This window comes from Triplophysa rosa, linkage group LG12 (assembly GCF_024868665.1).
Source record: "Triplophysa rosa linkage group LG12, Trosa_1v2, whole genome shotgun sequence".
Lineage (NCBI taxonomy): Eukaryota > Metazoa > Chordata > Actinopteri > Cypriniformes > Nemacheilidae > Triplophysa > Triplophysa rosa.
In genome coordinates, this window is record NC_079901.1 from 6,240,122 (window position 1) to 6,257,457 (window position 17,336).

A 17,336-nucleotide genomic window follows, 5' to 3' on the forward strand; every position below is an offset into this window, starting at 1 on the left:
TGAAAAGTAGCTGTACTGAAAACAGTCAAACAGCATTTTTAAGACATGCATTTGTGGAAACAATTGTCTAGCAAACTAAGTAAAAAAAAGTCGAAAAAAGTGTTTTTGGTATTAAGATCACAGCAAACCTAGAAGGCCTACATTTTACCTTTTACTAGGAAAGAACTGTGTCTCCAAGCGTGAAAATCAGCACTGGCATTTAAAGACATCTCATTCGGTGACCTGGTAGCCAGTGAGTGATGGTAATTTGCCAGCTTTCCATGCAAGGCAAACAATTACTGAAAATCAATAGACTAAAAACAGCATTGCCTTGCGCCAATTACTTTCTTGGGTTTTTTATGTCTTCATTTGGGGTTGCAGGTGGTAATATTTTCTCTTACACTTGAGATTTGTGCAAATTGAAAAAGGGATAGTAAAGGAAAAACAGCCAACAAATGCCCCGCATACTGCGTGAAAGCTCATTTAACATTGTTTAAAGTTGTGCAGAGCTAGACCAGTGGTTCTCAACTCTGGCCCGTGAGATCCATTTGGGGATGTGAAATTTTCAGCCAAAACTGGAAATTCTCAGAGTAATGTATTTTTTAGCAGTATATTGAACCATCTGTTTATATTTGACTAAACCCCTGATGTGTCACGGTCTTGCCCCTGTCTGCTTCCTTGTGTTCTCCATAGACTGATTTCACGCGTCAATTGTTTATTCATGTCACAGACACCCCATGGTAGTCCAAACCATTGTAGTCTATCTGTCCTTCCGGTTTTCTTTTTGGGCGGCCAACATGGCAGTCCTGTCTGTTTCCCCCCGGGACTACATTTCCCATGCTCCCTCACCTGTCTCCCGCCAACCATCTTCCTCATCACACCACAGCTATAAAGACTTTAGACTGGCCGTTTCTCAGCATGCGTTCTTCAGCGGTCTTGTGTCCTCGTGGTCTCACTCCACGGCATCAATAACCGTCAAAGTCCGGTTCCAATACTCAAGAACAGAGAACGCATGAAAGTACCCGGATGTGTTCTCGATATCAAGGATGCATCTTATGCAGTCTTGCGCGCATACAGAATCCGCTTGAAGTCACTGCGGCGTGTCCATCCATGTTCCTTCTTCTGAGGCTGCCTCGCAAGACCGGTCTCCACGAGAACACAAGTCTGTACTTGCGTTCTTGGAATTGAGGAACGGCCTCTGTTCTCCCCACGTTTGTCTTGTCTCGTGGATGTGTTTAAGTTGTTCTCCCTGGTATTTGTATTTATAAAAAACATATCTGTGTTTGCAACACTCTGACATGATGATGGAGTCCAGACATCAGAAAAATCTCAGTCTATGCACAAGCTTTCTATTTTAGAAAGTAGAAAAATGTGTTATGGATGTGACAAAAAGGACACCGTTTTTGAGAGACAACATACTTTGTACGATTTCTGTGAGTTAAAATGCATAAACCAAAAGCAATGTCCAACAAATGGAGAAGGGATGACTCTTCAAAGACCACACAATAGTTATAATTTCATAAATTCATGTAGACCGTTGTGGATGTCACAATTCACAGTTTTTAAACAGTGCTTTAAAAACTTCACATGGGCATTTAAACGTCCAATTAATGACATCTAACCCATCAATATGGTAAAAACCTTTGGTAAAAAACGTGTTTTCTTTTCTATTCTCTTGCTATTTACATGTCCATTTGCAAACAAAGCTCACTCATGCTCTGTTCCATTAGAAAACCCTGAAACAGCTTCACCTTCGTCTGTGTGAAATAATTGTCTGAGTGCGTTTTCGTTACGTTTCTAATGATCCAGTAAATTTGAGCCTGGATTCTGATGCCTGGCTGGACACGCACATCGACCGGCTGGAGATGGATAGGTTAACACACAAAGCCAGTAAATTCCCTCTATGAAACAGGACACTAGTCAGTTAGCATGAGGCAAATGACACAAACAAAGTCCCTTGATGATTCACAACACTTGTCCGGTAGCGAACAGTCAACGTTGAGCTATGTCTGGAACAGCAGACTGGAATATGCCAGGCGTCTCCGTTCAATCTCTTGATCAGGTGAAATCAATGGCACTTCACTGTCGAGAGCCGCAGAGTAATAAAATAATGGCTTATAATTATCAGATGACACATGCTAAAGAGAGCTAGCCTGAAGTGAGGGAGACCGACTTGATGTGAATAGATCAAAGGAGAGAGGAGGTTGAAGGAGATAAGGACTGAACCGAAACTGTGTCAGCACAGACCAGGATTTATTCTGCACACAGTCAAGCGACGAGTAAATATAGACCGGCGTTAAAACCGCTGACACTTTCTCTCGGCTCCTTATCGCGGTGTAAACAGCGATGGTCACACTCGTGTCTGCATGGTGCAATAATGACCTCTATCTGTTCGGTATCACACGTCTAGGATTGATCAGGGTGTTCTGGCAAGACGAGACGGGGAAGTTACCAAATGCGGTGAAAGTTTTACTTTGACTCATTTTGGACCTGACACTGTCGTTTCCTTGAAATTAAAGGAACAGTTCATCCAAACAGGAAACTTATGCCATCGTGTCAAACCCATGTGCTATTATTTCTATGACGTCTTCATGCAACAGTTCGACGCTGAAGAGAACAAAAACGGCACAAAAATAGGCCATAAAGCCTTGGTGTCATGAAGGTTACTGACCAACCTGCCGGGTTTGATATTTCTGGGTGAACTATTTCTTTAAAGCATTGTGTTTTGGTGAGGGCTCTCAGCAGACAGGTAGAGAGCCGGATGAGGTTACTCTGGGTCCCCACTAAGTGTTCTAAAAACGGCCATCGCGCCACAAGCCTCTCATCTGATAGCACTGGTTCAACTGTCTACTTCCTGTTTCTGTTCCTTCTAGTCCCGTTCTCTTTGTCTGCTTGCATCCGACTTCATTTAACCTGCAATTACTGAGGCTGAAGCAGAGACAAGCAGGAACACAGTGATTTAAGAGAGGAAGCAAGAAAATCTACTTGCGGAAAGATCAACTTACATCAGCAAAAATGTACATGCTAGTCCAAAGTGCTTTATGTGATGGTTGGTGCTGTTTTAGTCTAGATGAAGTCAAAATGTTCAACAGCTAAACTTGGCTTCTTTCAGCGTGCGTGGCCTTTCTGGTCATTTAAAGATAATGATCATGACATGTGAATGAATTCGGTGTCGGGAGTAGATTTGCTCATGCTGCTGCCGTTGCAGAGCAAGTTTAAAGTCTTGCTCTGAGCAATTCCATGCACATGTCAGGGTTTTACGTTTTTACCACATTGATATCTCAGAAGTCAATCTTTGGTGGTTTAAATACTCATGAGAGAAAGTTTTTAAAGCATTTTTAATGTACAGCTTTAAGAATTGTCACGTCTATAACGGAGACATGTCACATTGATAATATTGTTTCTTTCTTATAAATGCACACATGAATATTACAATAAAATATTTGATGTTCTGTGAAGAACCATTACTTCTTCAGTTGTTGGATGTTACTGCTTTGGGTTTGTTTAATTCACAGAATTCCTAAAATGTATGTTGTCACCTTTTCTTTATTAAGCAAAATATAAACCGATAGATCAGTATATATTGGCTGGAGAATCATTCTCTGAGAATTTATGTTTCAAGTTTTGACTGCAAATGTCACGATCATAACACCGGAATTGCTCTAGTGCTAATATGCACAAACTACACAAACTTTCTAGCTGCTTTCTACACTTTATGGCGGGTGATCGACAACAAAAATGTGTTCTAAGAATGTTTGCTAACATTCCCGATACGTTCTCAAAACATTATTTCTGAATGTATTTAAACTGACACTTTAACAACAACGTTTATTAGAGATGCACTGATACTAAATTTGTCCGCCGATACCGAAGGTTGATTATTCAGAGCGATATCTGCCGATGCCGATACCCATACAGATTCTGAAGATTAACGTTATTAATGTTATATTTTCTACATACAGCGCACAAATTTATAGCATTTTCTTGTCTTCTTTTGATTGACAGGACCCTGGCACTGACCATCGGTTGTTTTTAAACTATCGTCCGATAGCCAACAGTGTCAAAAAATTGCTTATATTGACTTATACCCATTATTGGCAGATATATCGGTGCATCTCTAAAATGTATATAATAATTTAGAACCTTTTGATAACTTTGAGAGAACTTTTAGAGAATGTTACCCAACGTTAAGCCATACTGCTTACAGCACACTAACAAAAATATTTAAATGTTAAGGTAAATGTAATATTCAAATGTAGGTTTTGCCTATAAAAGGAAAATCGTATAATTCATGTTGCTCATTATAGCACCCGCTTTTGGCTTAGCTCTCAAACTGTAAACGCTGTACGTAAATGATAAATTTCCTGATTACAAGTCAATGCAAAATGAAATGATTTGCATCTGAAGTTGAACCAAATTTTTATTAATTTGTTCTGATATTTTTATGGACCATTACCACATGTATTAAATAATGCACAATAAGAAATATCTGCAGTAAGAAATCTGCATTTGGCACAGAACTTTGCTATACCAGCTCATAAATCTTCACATATGTGACCTATTTTCACCAGGATAGAGACAAACAGAGAAGAGAGCGAGAAATATCTACCTGGTGAATGAGGAGGGGGAGCACACATTAGCACAACTCCCTGGCCCTCTCGCACAGAAACAGCTCCTCTCGTCCGTCCGCTAAAGGCTTCGAGATCTGTGAAGATACACACACATACACACACACACACACACACGCACACACACACACACACACACACACACACACACACACACACACACACACACACACACACACACACACACACACACACACACACACACACACAGAAGCGGTCTTAGCAAGAGACAGAGTGACACACGGAAGCACAGAGGCAGCTGTTAACCTGTAGATGAAGGGTCAGAGATTGCATATGAGCGTCTGAAAGCCGGATAAGAGCTCGCGGCTCAGCCAGATTTAGTGTCCGTCATCGGAGGTGTGACCCTCGCTTCGGTGTGCTCACACCCAAAACCTGCCACTTAAATCTCGCTTTCTGTTCCCTCCAGACACAACGACCAAGTAGTAATTAAAACGGCTAACCTTGCTAGAAGCCTTCAATCTTATGAGTACCGGCGAGAGAGGTAGAAAATCATTTTATTTTACAAAGAGCATAAAAATTGCGAGCGATCGTTACGGTTTGGAGCTATGATGGGAACAGAATCGGGATGATAATGTTATTATTATGTAGTATTATGAATACTGTAGAGAAAATAAGGGTAAACAATCCACATCTACTGCTACACATGAATGAACACTGGATAGTTTCAGTTCAGGAATGATGGGATTGGTAGCAGACGACAGGTGGAATCACTACAGTTCATCTGTTGTGTTGAGACAAATTGCATTTGCATAAATCACCATAATGAATTACTGCGACCAACGACATACTATTGGCTGACTGCCCCTAACAGTGAGAACCGGATTGGGATGTCATATTACCAAGGCAACACAAATGTAATTCTCCTTTGTGTCATTAAGAACAACATTATCATCCTGAGAAAAAGAGTTTTATCTAGTTCACCCAAAAATAGAAATTCTGTCGTTATTTACACACCATCTTGTCATTTCAAACATTCTTTGTTCAACCAATACACAAAGAAGATGTTTTTGAAAATTGTTGATAACAGAGAACCGTTGGTCCGCATTGACACTGTTTTTGTGTCAATACATTAGAAGTCAATGGGGACCAACGGTTGTGGATACCAACCTTCTTCAAAATATCATCTTTTGTGTTTTACAGAAGAAATAAAGTCACACAGGTTTAAAATGATAAGAGGGTGAGTAAAAGATGAGATAATTTTATTTTAGGTGATCTATTCCTTTAATGTCTCAGGAGAGTATATTTCATAATATCAACATTGTCTCAGATGCACCTCATAAAAACAGATGTATTTTTTGTCCAGTGGTTCTCAAAGTGGGGGCGTGCCCCCCGAGACATTTTGAAGATTTCCATGAAGCCGATTACAGGAGTTAAAAAAATCTAGTGATTTCATGGGATCTTCAATGTAGGAGTCAATTGTTATTCTTCTTTTCTACAGCCAAATACTTTTGAGACCGAAGTGAGAAAAACTGTAAACACAAGCCAATAAGCAGAGTATCTGTACAGTAGTGTAGAAAACATATAAAAAAAAAAAAACAACAAAAAAAAACAATTTCCCCTTTCCTTGGGATTTACAGATTTACTCCGAGTTTTTGCAATTTTTGAGTTAAATGTTTTAAAGGTCATTTCGGCTCGGTCTGAGCTTGCAGATATGAACTTGCACTTACTAAAGCTCTTGGTAACAGGGCAAATGGAAATGGAATGTTAGCAGCCTTTCTGAAGGTCAGCAAATCAATAAGCGTCCCAATTAAGCATCACCGTGCTGACACACAAATATGAGGAATGGCACAAGCCGCGTTTGACTGGAAATGACACTTAATTTGCGACTTGCCTTTAAGGGACAAAGTAATAACAACAGTTTTGAGGCTCTCGAGAACAAAAAGCAGGCGATAAACAGTGTTGCTAATTGAAACTAGTTAGATGCCAGTGAAGGGAATAGTTCACCCAGAGGAAAAGAAATTATTGCTCAGATGTGGTTTTTTGCAAGCTCGGGAGACAACATAAGCATTTGGATGTGCTGCCTTCAGGTTTGATGACATGGCTTGGGGGTGGGGTTTTGGAAAGGGGAGGGGCTTCATTCAGCTGGTGTGTCAGGGAGTCAGCTTAGTCTGGATGCCATTTTCTGAACTGTCCCAATGTTAGAATCATTCTGCTGCATTTTTCCACAATGCAAAAATCACAGAGCATTAATGTTCACAATGTTACCTCACCAGAAACATTGTAAAGACTTTGAAAACAACAACAGTGGCAGATGTGATATGGTGATAGAATTGATACTGGCAAAAAACAAGCCGACTCTACATACATCATGACACGCAACAGAAGTTTGAGTAAAATGGATTCAAGCACAAGTACACGCATCACTAGACGGGTAATAAATACAATCGTATGCAACTACACTGTTATGTCACCAGTTGTTTAGTCATTAGTGTTTCAATGAGTGGTGAATGAGAAGTCTTTCCAGAAAATCATAGCCTACCGATTCATGACATTGAGAGCTATATAGGACGCATTTTATGGATTTAGAAGCTATGAAAATGGCAAACATCACTTATAGATTCAAGTCAAATCAAAAAGGGTTCAATTTGATTTTGTGTTTTGCTTAAAGCAAAAGTTTCCATTTACTCTCCATTAAATCTCATCGCCGTCTGTGAAAAACAACTGATACATTACATTGTTGTTGTGCTTTTTTCTTGCTTTCTTAAGGGCAGTAGTACAGTATATTTAACATATAAGAGACAAGCATAGCTGGTTATTTATGTATGTTTTTATTTATTTATTTTTCTATTTAATTGTCCGTACTTTGTAAAGGAAGCAGTGACTTGTGGGTAATTAATCTGTTTTCTAATTGTGTGTGGAGACAGATATCACTGCAGCTTGTGGGACAAGAGAAGAGACGTTTCATCTGTCCCGGTTGCGGGTGATGTTGATTAGCTCCTTTCAGACTGCAGTGGAGTTTTAATTTTACACAGAACCAATGTCAGATGCTGGGGACCACTGATAAAACACACACTGAGAGATGATTCCTGCATAACAAAAACATCAATCCACCCAGGCATGCAGAGGAAAATTTTACTGGGCAGAGTTCTTTCATAAGAGGTTTAATGGACTTCTCTGTTGTGTTCCATTAAGATGTTTCTCCTAAAATTGCTTAAGATAATAGAAACAAATAGACAATTGTTAAAATATATATTTGGAATATGGAGGTGTAGATTCTAATCTGGACGTTAATTTGATGAGAAAGGTTTGAGTTCATATTGGAATCTTTAATAACTTTGACGATTGATTGCAGACTTGGCAAAGTTAGTAAACTTAGTAAACACAATATAAAACACCATTGCCCACCTAATTTGACCTAATGTGATGCTTTTGTTAGTTAAACAGAATCAGGATTTTTCCTGCATAGAGAAATTGGAGGCGGCCGCCTCTGTCAAATGTCGTGCCGCCTCAGGCTATCGTCAAAATTATGTTGGGCGTCTTCACAAGAAATGCTGCGTGCATTTAACAGACTTTCCTTTGTAACTGCAGTTGCGACATTACGCCACAGTGGAGGCGCTGTTTCGTTATCAGCACACTGAGGCGCTAAAAAGAGTTGCAGAACAAGAGCCAGCCTGTGTTTCACGGCTGTTTGTTTTGCATTCAAGTACGTTTAATTTCTTGAAATTTATTAAATTAACATGACGTACATCATTGTAATGTCTTTAGCTGTGCAGCTGGATCGTTGAATCAGCGTATACTGTACACAGCGAGTTCGCCAGTATGGACGCACATTGCGTTTAGAACGACTCGCACACGAATGACTCATTTGAACAGATTCATTTAAACTATTGAACTTTTCAGTCACTAGCGAATATAAGAGATCATTGATTCATTTAAAGTGAACCACAGAGAATGCAAGATGTGAATGAGCTTTGCTCATTTAGAAAGACTGGTTAATTCAGTTGGCTAAAGCTTTATTTGATTAAAAAAACATTTCTGTTTGGTTGAATAAAAGTAATGTTTTATATAATAATTGTCATTTTTATCAAATTTTATTAGAACTTTTAATATGTCAAACTCAAAGTCACTTGGTTAAGCCACTTAAAGGTACAGTAGGCCTACGTGTGTGTGTGCGTGTGTGCGTGTGCGTGTGTGTGTGTGTGTGTGTGTGTGTGTGTGTGTGTGTGTGCGTGTGCGTGTGTGTGTGTACAAGATCAGGATGGCACCACCTCCGCCTCATTTTGAGCCAGGAAAAACCCCAAGAATATAAAAAATTGTGAATTGTTTGGATCATATAAAGTTCCCGTTCCACACCAGAAGAGAGCCAGAGCTTAATGCCAGTTTGCATTGCACTACTAATAAAGAGGATTTTGAGGCTGAGGGGGAAGTTCACCCCTGACAGCGGCTCAGTCATGCCACATGAATCTCACATGTGCAAAAACACATCTAGACACACAAAGCATGTGGTAGTCTCCTGCAAATTCCCATGTGAAATGTGGTGACATGTTGATCACGCGTTTTGTTGTGAAAAACGTGAAATGTAAATTAAATACTATGATGACACTTGTTTTTCAAATATATCCCTTTTTGTCACTATCGCCCTATTTTTGACTGTGTTGACATTAACCGTCATTAAATGACTATGTTAACAAGTGAGAAGATTGAATGAAAGCTGCAATTTACAGTAGCTACTCTACACTTACTGGTTATATTTTGACATGGAATACAAAGATGGAAAAAAGGTCTTTTGAATAGCATACTCTGGTAAACTTTAGATGACGTGACACTTTAAAACATGTATTCAATCAAACAATTTCGATTACATGTTACTTTCCATCTACAAACAAATGATACATTCTCAAATCAAGGCAAACACAGCACGTAGTTTTTCTTCACTGACGGGTTCAAAATATCCGGACCGCTAACACGGCTGTTTTTGACACATCAATGCAGCGTAAATGACTTCCGCTGAACAATGGCTTATCTTTTCTCCTGTCTGTTATAACATCTGACAGTTGAAAGATCGCTGTGCTTTATGTTTCCTGGTGGAACATATTATTTAAAAAGCACAACCTTGACATCCGCCCTGACGTGATAAATAGACATGCATAGCTTTTAAAAATAAAAATAAAGCTCAGAATACAGAAGGTCAACAGTTTACAATGAGAATCTGAAAGCAGTGGATTCGCATAAAAAAAGATGAAAGTCCCGAGATAAATGCTTTGAAAATGCTCAATCAAATATGATGATATACTAGTACTTTACACGACATAAAAAAGTTTCAAAAGTTGGCGAGCAGTAAGCCCGCTATTTTCAGAATAAAAGTTGCAAAATATAGAATCAAAGGTCACAATTTAAATCAAATACAAAATGTCACTTAAGATCAAACGAATACATTCTGTTTATTTTGATTATTTATGTAACATAATTACCTGTGGAACCTGTGGCTCTTTTCAAAAATCATGTGGCTCACCACGCATCTTACCCTTCACCAACATTTGATCATTAAAAACATCATAATCAACGGCAAACAACGTTTATATGGTAACCTCTCGCGCTGGCAGCCCAGCGTCATATCGAAAGCCAACTGACTCCCAATTCGCGTGCTTTTTACCCAGAGCGCGAGGTGTTTAGAAGAGCGAGCGTCATGCTTTTATTGAAAGTCACGGCTCTCTGTGGCATATGATACAGAACTTGTTGCCACGCTACGTAATCACATGTAAATAGTGGATGCAGATGGATACAAACTGCGACGCGTCAGTATGGATGCGCTGTGTTTAGCTCCTCATTTCCGTGTGAGCAGTCTTTCTCGCATATGAAATCCATACAGCTGTCAAGGTTGAAAGAGGAGTTGTAATGCCGGTATGTAAGTGTCTTGACCACCTACGAACCGAACTACAAAGCTATTAGCCGTACGCTAGTTATGTTCACTTTTATGAGGTGTTGCGCAGGTTACGCGCCGATCGGCGTATGACATCAAAGTGCCGCGAGGGCAGAGCTCCGTGTGCTTTCGAAACGCGGTACTCTGATGTCATACATTCGCGGACCACGCAGCATTTCAAGAAGTCGAACATTGCAAAGCAGAAGACACATATGCAGTATTCTGTGAGTATCAGTACTATGAACGTGCACTTTTTAAAATTGTTAAATGTTAGATATAATGAAGATGTATGCACGGTTTTGTTTGTTTCACTGTTTTTGCCTTGTCTGTGGACATGTTCTCTTATCGAAGGCAAAGAACAATTGATCCCCACAGGGACCATAAGTGAGATTGTGGACATAAATCAAGTTATGATTGCAATGGCTCTTTTGCAAAAATAAATTAACCAAAACTGGAAAAACGGCTCTTTGGTTAAAAAAGGTTCCTGACCCCTGCCTTAGGAGGTTACTTTCCTATGTGCCACGTTAACAGGTGCTGTCCAGTGCGGTGGTGCTGAATTAATGGATATCGATCGTTTGACGATCTAATTATCCACTATGCATGCACTGTTTCACTGCGTTATATAAGATTTTAATAAAAGACGCACTACAAAATAGTTGAAATTGGATTTACTAGGGCTCATAGAATCTCATAAAAATAATCCAAATTGCAAACTAAAACCAACCCTGGATGATAAACCGCAACCAAAATGTAACCTATCATGCCTCAACCCGCCACACTCACACTGGTCTTTGAAAGCGACATTTATATCAGGGGTTCCCGAACTCTGGGTCACAAGGAACGCCGCGCGCAGTCACTTGGCTGTTGCGGTGCATTAAACAAGTTTATTCCAGCAATATATTTTACACGTTTATTGTGCTTGGACATTGGATGCGCAAGCGGCGCGTTTACAGCGTGAAAAATGTAGCTTATGGCCGCATTTACTAAAAAAATACAATAAGGTATTTTGATATTGCAATTAAACTTATTCATTCATGACAAGAAAAATAAAAAGTAACGGGAGTGAATGTGTGTTTTTTCCCTGTTTTCTAATTAAAAGGTGTGCCATAGGACAGCCTACCTTTGACTATACTTGTGTTTGGGAACCCCTGATTTATAATATCATAATATACAGTATGTTGCTATAGTGTCTTTATTTACTCAATAAAAGCCCAGAACGCGGAACATATAATCAACAGGTAATAGCAGGAAAAACACCTAGAGCTGAGGCTGCTCCGTTGAGTTTGTCTTGACAAAGTTAGACCAGCAAGATCCAAAAGCTGCTGAATTTTCTGCCGTGGCAGGTTACATTTTCTGTAATTATAATTGCAGCATAAATTGTAGCCAGGTTTTCACGGATTAAATGCACATACACTAAATTGCTCCGCAAATGGCGCCGTCTTTGATTTAGCAAATATATTCGCTGTATCGCTGCAGATTGACTAAACTTCCTACCACAATCTTCTCTTTAAATATATTCTAAATTATTTGGTTTGCCAGCTGATGCACCTTTAGATAATATCATTAAAAGCTAACAACCTTCAGTGTGAAGACAATTATATTCTTTGCATGAAAACACGTCAATATACTGATGTATTTAACTTTAGAATTTTATTTGTTTTGTATTGTGATGTAAAGAAGCTTTTTTTCACAGTGGCCACTAGCGGGGTGAAGTCTTAACAGTGATAAGGTGTAGCTAAGAGCGCTCCAGACCAACCTTCCGAACGTATGACTTAACTAAGAACGTTTCGGGAAACACATAATAACAATAAGGTACAGCTTAAAGGGGTCATATGGCGCGAATACGTGTTTTTCTGTCTTTGGTGTGTAGACCATGCATGTATTAGACACGTAAAATTGCAAAAATTAAAGTGTCGGAACAAAAGATGAATTCTATCTAAAAGCGAATGCTCACCCAGACCTGCCTGAAACGCCTTGTGTAACCACCCCCCCACAAATCTACATAATTTCGTGGTATGACTTGACTAAGACCGCCCAAATGTGTACGCAAGTAAGGTGGGCGTACTTGTAAATCTAATTGTATCGTCGCCGCCGCAGCCATGTTGTGGAGATGCTGTGTGTTTCGTTGCGAAAAGAAAGCCTCTTTGTTTGCCCTTCCAAAAGATGAGACAACTACAAACGAATGGTTACATTTTATTTACAATACTGTTCCAGAACAGTACAATCTGAATATTCAAGTGTGTGCAGCGCATTTCACAGATGATTGCGTCATGAACCTGGGAGAGATCAAGGCCGGCTGTGCACAAAGCTTTGGTTAAAAATTGGGGCAATTCCAACCATTACAACTTCGCAAGGACAGTCTGGCACTTCAGATTCACAGCCTGTAAGTATATTTTCATTGTAAAAGTCTTTGCTATGGACTAACGCGAGTTGAGTTTGTCGTGTGTTTGTGATCTGCAAATTCAGACACGCGCGCAACGTGAAAAAAAGACAACATAAGTCCTAATAATCAGTAATTATGTTCCAACAAGAGGCAACAAATGTCGTGTTTATAATGGGGTTTATTGTCTTTGTTGAGTCGTGACGAGACCTGGCGTAACACTGGTTGATCACTAACGGCAAATCTTTATAACGTCGTATATAAAAGGTAAAACAGTTAGCTATAGTTTTTAACTATTTAACATAATATATTTTTAAAAACCTTAACAATCCTTTACATCCTGTTCAAGTCGCGCTGGAAAAGTTGATGTATCGGCTTGATCATCTTCATTTTCCGGATCAGATTCGGGCTCGAATTGATAAGGAAAGTACCTATGACATTTTATCACCTGTCAGTACAATTGCTTTGGAACCTGATGTTCCGAATATGGTAAGAGGCATTACCTTTCCATCACACGCTTGCAGTATTCGACCAATCACTACGCATTGGTTAACTGGCCAATCATAGCACACCTCGCTTTTCAGAGCGATGAGCTTTGTAAAAAATCTGCCCGTTTCAGAGAGGCGGAGCAAAGAGGAGATACAAACATGCACGGTATGTGGAAAATACAGCGTTTTTGAACCTTAAATCGTGTATACACACTGCATTACATCTAAAACAAACCATACTATTTATTTTAGCCCTGTCATTTGACCCCTTTAAGGTATAACTTAAGAATGACGTAGCGTTAAAGAGGTTTCGGGAAACGCAACCCAGATCATTACCAACATTTAGGAAATTTATGTTTTTAAATGTTTTTTAAGAATTAACTGAAAAGCAACAATCTGTTACTTTATTTGGTTATAATACACAGAAATCAAAACCTGAGCAAATACATAAATAGATCAGTGTTCAAAACTATTGTCTTATTTTACGCTGATTTACAAAAGCAAGCTTATAATAATGATTAGCAATTTGCTTAATTTGTCCTTTTCGCAGGAAATTTGAGTTTTCAGCAGTTTCTCATTGCGTCATTACGTCACGTCTGTAAACACAAACATCAGACTTAACCAAGCCAAGTAAAGAAGCCAAGCCATGTGAGGAAAATAACCCAAATATAACTACAATTTTATGTTTCAAACAGAGGCCATAAAGAGGCATATCCTCCACACTATAATTTAATAAAAATAAAAAATGTGCACAATTTGTGTGTGCACAACATTTTATATTGATATAAATACGGTAAACATTTAATTGAAAATTACTCACCTCCCACCAATTCATATCGAAAAAACTGAATCAACGTTTTGACGTAACCAAGCTCACATTTCAGAATCCAATACATTTCTAAAAGACAAAATCAAATCCTGCCCCACCTGCTTCTTGCTGAATATCCTGTTTTACTGGCAAATGTAAATACATTATGTTCTACTTCAGATTACTGTTACAGTTGTCAAACCTGAAGCAAACATTCAATAACACAAATGTATTCTCTGATATCATTGTCAAGTTTTTGCATGGGATTTATTATTACGACATGAAACCACAAAATTGTCGCACTTAAACACCGACATCTAGCATTTCTTCCAGTGTCACAAAGAAAAATCATACATTTGAATGCAGTCTGAATTTGCTTGATTTTACTATTCAAGATGAATCGCTTGCATTTGTTCTTGTGGCCTCATGAAGACATACAGTCTGCATTTCTGTTCATTCTGAAAACAGTGCACTTTTGATTCTTCTTCTATGTTGTGCACAGTCAGACGCTCTGCATGCGTCAATACAATCACCCTACAGAAAATTAGCTTTATAATGGCTTAACACTCCCCCCACTACTGAAAAACTGCATTCCCCAGAATGAATGAAGAGCGAGGTGTGCCTGACTTTCACTTATTTTCAGAGTGAAATGTTTATTTGAAACTCAAGTAGATACACTGTGGACCAGTAATTTTAGCCTTTATACCTGTCAACATCCACATTTAGTGCCCAGCAAACACAACATTTGTTTTTCCCTCTTGTGCTGCATCTCTGCTTGTTGTTACTGACAGAAACTACAACTGTGAATACATTCAGATTTCGTCTTTTGTTAACAAAACGAATGAAAACAAAATGAATAAATCAAAACCAGTCTGCTGCGGATGAACTCTGGATGTAGAATTTGTTACTGTGGACGTTCATCATACCTTACGATTGCTACGTGCTCTGCTAAACTAGCTCATATCTATAGGGAGTAAAACAGAATTTACCACAATAAACAATTCAGTTCTACTGACGATTGTTGACATCAATTAAACATGGATTCTGACTTGCCCTCAGTTATCAGATATTTCTGTTAGCGATCATCAGTGCTTTGTATCAGAAGCACAAAGAGCCATCAACAGGCGCAGCACATGTCTTCAACGCCGAAATCTTCAGGGTGCTGCTCGCAATGAAAGCAAAAAGATCAAAGTTTCCTTACTCCATGAAAAATGAAAAAGATCCAGTGCGACCAGAAGAGACGCCCTGTGGGACTGTAGAAAGGAAAAAAATTAAGTAAAAGATTGAGCGATCCCATAGTTTATATCTTATTTATGTGAAACGGGTGGTTGGCAGGCCGGAGCGCTAGAATGTGCCAAATGTCTGTTGGTGCTCCCCGGCTGCTCGGGGCTGAAAAGAAGGATGGGTGTGTGTGTAATGTATGCTTAGGAAGGTGATCTCCTCTAACAAACTGTCACAAGAGAGCAAGAATGGAGAGGCTCGGAATCCCATTGTAATGGTGCAGATTATTGATTTATCAGGCCCTGTCACCGTTGCCGCCTTGTTCTCCATTCGAGCTCCTTATCCCTGCCTTCCTTCAATTCACTCCAGACGTATGAATTATAACTAATCAATGCTCTCCGCTGTAGTCTAAATGGGAAAATAGATTTTCTTTTGTTGTTCCTACACGGACGACGGGCGAGATGTGATAAATGATATATCTTCAGACAGCTAGGGTCGTGAAACATGAGTAGGGATGACATGTAACGAGATTTTTTATTTATTTTTCCATTTTCTTTCTTTCTTCCCCTGCTAATGTAGCATGCGCAGTAAATTGCGAGGTCCTGCTAACATTAACATAATTTACGGAACTGTCAAAAATGGTGATGGGTTTTCGTGAGCGAAGTGAAAAATGGAACCCTTTGATAGAAGGTACGATAGAAGAGATAAAAATCTGTCGACTTGGTGTGTTCCGTCAGTTCCAAGTACTCATCTCGTATTTTCCTGACCCCTCATCTCGCATGGTAAATTGAAACCTTTGTACGGTAAATCGATGTTCATCTGTTCTCAACAATAAGGGAGGATGGGAAGTGAGATAAAGATCTGCTAAAACTGATGCTTTTTCATCTCGATAAGCATATGCCAGTCTAAGACAATACACTGCTTTTTAAGAAATACTTAAGGTGTATTTGCACATCAGACTGTCATTTGGTGAATTCAAATGTGCTTCCTACCTAGACAGTATTTTTGCCATTTTAAGTATGTTTCCAATGAGGAAGCTGCTCCACACAGTATAGCAATCCCAGAATGTACAGAAAAAGAGCTCAGTTCTAAGTCCCACGTATAAACTATAAATATACTTGATTTAATACTTAAAGGTCGATCCATCCAATGTAGCCTTTAACATTGCCTATATGTACACATACTGTAGACAGTTTGGGAATCATACTATACAACTTTCGCCCACATCATTCTCAGAGAATGCAGTTCCTGATGCCCTGTTTTCTGTGGTCAAAAAGAGGAAAGTTCTCCACAAACAAAAATGACCACTGTACTTTATATATCCACAGCTCTGTTCCCCCAGAGCCATGATACCTCATATTCTCCCACTTGTCTGTTGAGAGAGACCTGGATCTCAGAAGGGAGTTAGATCAGAGAAGTCCCCCCTTCCTAGTCTTCAAAGCCTGGCCTGGTAACTAGGTTGAACCAGGGAGTTCTGCTTTCTAAACCAAGAAAATAAGCACAACAGGGAATGGTAGCAGGGCACAATACTCAAACTGTGAAAGGAATACAGGCTAGAGATTCTCTCTCTTTTTCTCCCTCTTCTTTTTAATATATAAATACATTTCTTGGTCTCCAAGGAGATGTGGATACTCTCTGCACATCAACCGGTTTCCTTGGCAAGGGTTTTAAGGGGTCTGCCAACAAAGGAGGGCTGTGACATCCATGGCCGTGCTCAAAGACTAGGCCCCTCTCAAACGACCGAGTTGACCGTCTCTTGGAAACTCAAGCCAGGCTTTCTCAATCAAAGACAGCAAACAAAGAGATCCAAGCTAAATGCTCCCCTACCGCTGGCTGGCCACAAGAACTGTTTGCATTTCACCAACCGAGTCCCCTACCAACAGGGAATCATTGCCTTTAATCATTTTAAAATTGCACAGCAGTAGCCGATAGCCAGTAGACGCTCTTGAGT

The 17,336-nt window shown here is 39.4% G+C and overlaps 1 protein-coding gene across 5 annotated transcripts in view; it reads right to left on the bottom strand.

Moving 5' to 3' along the window:
- Nucleotides 1-17,336, bottom strand: part of cntn5 (contactin 5) — a 244,619-nt gene that overhangs the window by 89,699 nt on the left and 137,584 nt on the right. For all 5 annotated transcript variants that reach the window (XM_057347804.1, XM_057347802.1, XM_057347803.1 and 2 more), the window contains one exon: nucleotides 4,589-4,684. In XM_057347804.1, coding sequence (XP_057203787.1) covers nucleotides 4,589-4,684 — 96 coding nt within the window. The remainder of the gene's footprint in view (nucleotides 1-4,588; nucleotides 4,685-17,336) is intronic.